This window comes from Cyprinus carpio, chromosome B16 (assembly GCF_018340385.1).
Source record: "Cyprinus carpio isolate SPL01 chromosome B16, ASM1834038v1, whole genome shotgun sequence".
NCBI lineage: Eukaryota > Metazoa > Chordata > Actinopteri > Cypriniformes > Cyprinidae > Cyprinus > Cyprinus carpio.
In genome coordinates, this window is record NC_056612.1 from 29,972,305 (window position 1) to 29,977,537 (window position 5,233).

General features: G+C 34.5%; 1 protein-coding gene across 2 annotated transcripts in view; it reads right to left on the reverse strand.

The window, feature by feature from the left end:
* Positions 1-759: 759 nt before the first annotated feature.
* The window catches only part of LOC109081666 (gonadotropin-releasing hormone II receptor-like), an 8,084-nt gene continuing 3,610 nt past the window's right edge, over positions 760-5,233 (reverse strand). For both annotated transcript variants that reach the window (XM_019096635.2, XM_042741832.1), the window contains 2 exons: positions 4,417-4,618; positions 760-1,814 (listed from right to left, as the gene is read on the reverse strand). In XM_019096635.2, coding sequence (XP_018952180.2) covers positions 1,441-1,814; positions 4,417-4,618 — 576 coding nt within the window. In that variant the 3' untranslated portion in view covers positions 760-1,440. The remainder of the gene's footprint in view (positions 1,815-4,416; positions 4,619-5,233) is intronic.

Genomic DNA, 5,233 nt, shown 5'->3' on the forward strand with positions numbered 1-5,233 from the left:
CTCCAGCTCCTGCACCATCTTTGGTTTTCCAGTATCTTCTGCATATTTGAACCCTTTCCAACAGTGACTGTATGATTTTGAGATCCATCTTTTCACATCCAGGATAACTGGGGGACTCATACGTAACTATTATATAAGGTGAAAACATTTACTGATGCTCAAGAAGGAAACACGATGCATTTAGAGCCAGAGGGTGTAAACTTTCTGAATTGGATGATCAGGGTAAATTGTATTTATTTTGTCTTCTGGGAAACATTTATTAAAGTATTTATGTAGTTTCTCAAGTGTGATACCAAATGAAAAATATGATTTTTAAACAGAATAAGACAAATCATCACCCTGTTTTCCAACATTTAGTTTTTGTGTTATGGGTTCACTTCACAGAAAATCAAGAACTGATTAAATGTATACATTGAATGCCACATCAGTCACTTTGGGTTCACTTCACAGAAAATCAAGAACTTTAGCTTAGGCTCACTACTAAAATATAGAATGCCACATCAGTCACTTTGGATACAAGCATCTGCATATTGAGATCTTTGTGAAGCAGCATTAGCTAACAAGAACCCGTGTTTGAGTTATTCTCTGTGAAATAATTAGAATTTATTACTTTTGTATGGGCAGCCATGCCACCCATTATGTGTATATCAGTATTTGTGTCTTGTTTTCCAGTGCAAGTATCTATACTTTCTTAAATCAGAAAACATTTTAATGAGAAGCATAATGACATGAGATATTAAGTCTTGTTTAATGAGAAACTTAACAAATAACTTGTTCTCCCTTTGAATGAAGTTGAGTCCATTAGCAGATATTTGTTCTTGTTTCAATCATAAATTCACTTCATTTTTACAATTTTCTCATGAAACAAGACTTCTTATCTTGTGAAGTTTTGCATCTCCAGTAAATGTGTCTTAATTTAAGAATGTTTAGATATTTGTGCTGGAAAACAAGACAACAATACTGACAGAGAAGCACTTTTTGCGGTGTCTTTGCTTGCGATTTTGCATCAGGATTAGCTTTAAAGTGGACCAGATTCAATGGCATTTGAGATTTTTATGCAAAAATTCCCTAAACAAAGTTTTATGCAAACGATAACAGTCACTCTGCGTGCAAACACATGCAGATCAACAGCGTAAACATACAGAACATGTTCAACACAGACGCTTCAGTGCGTCCAGCTGCTTTAATAACAAAAGCACGCTGTGAAATCTGTGAAGTTATTCTAAAACTGCAGAGGCTTCTGAGCTCCTTTCATTAGTTGTGCATGAACCCAGCAGCTCCCAGATTAAAAAAAAGTACATTTCTATAATGTACTTAAAGTGCTCTATTTCCACGCACTAATTTTGTACTTAATATATTAAAAATGATTCTTCAGTACTTCTTAAGCAGACGCTTCATCAAACCCGTGGTGAACTCGAGACTTGAGTCTTGAGGTGTGGTTTAAGAGCTCTTGCCGCTGGCCGGGTCAGACTCGTGCTCGTGCAGGGCCGAGAGCCGGTCCAGAGAGCGTGGAGAGTCCGCGGGGGTCCGGCAGCGGCAGCAGCGGGCGAGATCGGCGCGGAACGAGGGCGTGTAAAGGCCGTAGATCACCGGGTCGCAGCAGGTGTTTAGGTTCCCGAACACGAAGAGCAGGTGATGGATGTACTCGGGCGTGACCTTCAGCATCTCCGGCTGGAACCAGTACCAGATGCCCAGCAGATAGTAGGGCGTCCAGCAGACCACGAACGACAGGACGATGATGATGGTCATCTTCAGCGTCTTCATCCGGGCCTTCGGGATCATGTCTGTGCCGCTGCGTCTCAGAGACTCGCCTGCTGCAGAGACAAACTCCGCATCAGTGATCAGAGACGTTCCTCAAACAGAAGAGCATTTCTTCAGCGTAAAAATTTGATCTTATTGTGGTCTATTTTCAGGGGGAATGCATGAACTGATTTACAGTTTTGCACTGGACAGATGTTTTAACTAAAGCAACTTAGCCTACACATTTAGTGAGTTCATACTTTAACGAATGAAACCCATTACCTTGGCGTTGCAAGCATTATGCTCTTCTGTTTGAGTTACAGGAAGGTTAAAACTAAAACTGATCAAACACAGCATGAATGCATTACAAGTCAGATAAAACATCTGCCAAATGCATGAATGGAAATGTGAAATGAGCCATTGTTTTTGTCATTTTTACTGTTTCTTTTTCTTCAATATGACTATATGGTTTCTTTTTTCAGTTTTAGTTTTAGTAATTTTAGTGCATCAATTTAAACCAATCAAAAATTAAATAAAAAATGTTTAAAAATATATATATATATTATTTGAGTTCATATTTATCTTATTTCAAGTTTAAAAATAGTTTAATTAACAATGCTGTTCATATTAATCTGCTAAAAAAAATTAAACATACTGAAAATGTCTGTAAAGATTTTAAAATGGAAATTAAATATCTTTTAAAAAATATTAAAGAATAATTTTGAAGAAAAAATGTATAAAAAATAACAATATTAATATTCAAATGCAATCTTCAGCTATTTTAAAATATAAGATTAGCCTACAGTCATAATTAATTTTAAAACATATTAACAGCCCAAATCCTAATCATTAAACTCTATAATTAAATAATAAACTTTATATAGCAACAAGCTTTTTATGGTGATTACACACACACACATACACACACACACATACACAAATGTTGTTCAAATAAAAAAAGTAAATATACATAATAAAAAAATAAAGTAAAATGTTACTCATAAATATGTGAGAAGGGCAGCGTGGTGATATTTTTGTGATAACACACTCTTTCAGTGTTCACCCGTCTCTAAGCCTATAAACACATCTAGCAAACCTCTTGAGTATCTGACCTTGGCAGGCATCAAGTGACCGTAGAGTCGGATCCGAGCAAAGCTCTCGGGCCTCAGAGGGAGGGAAACAGAAGCTGCGCTGATCCGACACACTGCTGTGATATTACAGTAATCCACGCACTGCTGTTACTGTAGACGTGTGACTGTGTGTTATTATTGAGCGCCTAATGGAGCTGCTAAACCTGAGAGGGGCATTGTGGGTATCTGCAGCCGCTAAAATTAACTCTTTTCCACACCTGACAATACAAAGGAATTGAGCATATGTACCAGACATAAGTATTTCTAACTGCTTATGAGTATTGCGAATGTACTGTTGCCTTTATGATGATGAATTATTAACAGTTTTCTCTTGTATATCAGTGTCACTCATGGCATCATACAAAAAGAGTAATGATTATGAGATAATGAAATTAAGATTAAGAAGTCATAATTATAAGATAAACATTTCTCATAATTTCAATGTTTTATGACTTTTTATCTCATAATTATGATTTTTTTATCAACCTCATTTTTATGACTTTTTATCTCATAATAATGCTTATGTTTGTCACACTTTTGACTTGTCATAATTTAGATTTTTAGATTTTACTTTTTATCATAATTATGGTTTAGTATGTTTTGACTTTTTATTTATAGATTAATTGACTCATAATTTCGATTAACTCATAACTTTCTCATAATTATCACTTATTGTATCACATTTATCTCATAGTCATGACATTTTAATCTCATGACTTTCTCAAAATTTATATTTTGACCTCCTTAAGATTTTTTTAAAAAATCTTATTGATGCTTTTTACCTCATTTTGACCTTTTATCCATAATTATAGTTTTACTTTTTATGTCATAATTATGACACTTTATCTTATAATTTTGATTGTCTCATAATTATGATTTATTGTATCCCATTTAGACATTTATCTCATAGTTATGACTTTTTATCTCAATTATAACTATCTCATAATTATGTCATACTTCTGACTTATAGCATAATTGACTCATAATTTTGATTAACTGATAAATTTCTCATAATTATGACTTATTGTACAACTTAGACATTTATCTCATAGTCATGACATTTTAATCTCATGACTTTATCTCAAAATTGATATTTTTACCTCCTTATTAAGATTTTTTTAAATCTTATTGATGCTTTTTACCTCATTTTGACCTTTCACCCATAATTATAGATGACATATTTTTTACTTTTTATGTCATAATTATGACACTTTATTTCATAAATTTGATTGTCTCATAATTCCGACTTTTAATCTCATAATTATGATTTATTGTATCCCATTTAGACATTTATCTCATAGTTATGACTTTTTATCTCAATTTATACTTTAACCTCATAAGTTTGACCTTTTTTCATCTAATTATGACTTAGTATCTCATGATGTTTTTTACTCCACATGTGTGTTGCCACATGAAGAAAACTTGACTCATCCCAAATAAACAAAATGTTACACTAGGTAAAAGCTTTTAGATGGTGGTCAAGTCATATTTTCTTTAGAAGTGATTATTAGCCGTCACAGTGGCGTGTAAGAAGCTGTCGCTGTACCGTTGCTCTTGTGCAGCTGTCTGTTGATCTCGATGAGGATGCAGGTGTAACAGCAGCTCATGACCAGCAGCGGAATCACGTACAGCGTCACGAAGTGAAACATGTTGTACGCCGTCTCATGCCAGCGCTCGCGGAAACTCCCGTGTGTGACACACTGAGTGAAGTCCACGCTCTCCGCTTTGACCGTCCGGAAGATGAACAGCTACAAGAGGAAGAATGATGGATGAGTTGATCAGAACCAGTGAGTATTCATGCATCGGTCAATTATATGATATTTTACTCCATAGCATGACTTCTTCCAGACTAGTGGAAAGAAAACATCCAAAATACAGGTTTAAGTGTTTATTTTATTGCCCTTTATCTATTAACGTCTGTAGATTCCAATCTTTAAAGTTTTTTTTATCTTACAAACAGCAAACTTTACAGTTCTACTCCTTTCTGTATTCTGACGGTTTGTTCATATTTCAGCCACAATGATTTATATAAAATTTTATCCCTAAAAACGTGGTAAAAATGTGTTTGTTTTCTGTCTGTTGACAGTATTTCTGATTTATGAAGTCATAAAAAGTGAAATCCAATTTCCCTTCTGGAAAAACCTTTAACTCTAGTATGACAACAGAATCGAGCAAGAATTTCAAGCCTGGATTTATCCAATGTTCAGATTTATTTGCAGGAAATTCATGCAAATTAGTGCATATTTAATTAGATAATGCCTCAGTTTTTAGTGCATGTGAGTGTGTGTGTTTTTGTATAAGTGTGTAAGTGAGTATAAGTGAGTGTGTCTGAGTGAGTGTGTGAGAAAGTGATTGTGTGAGTG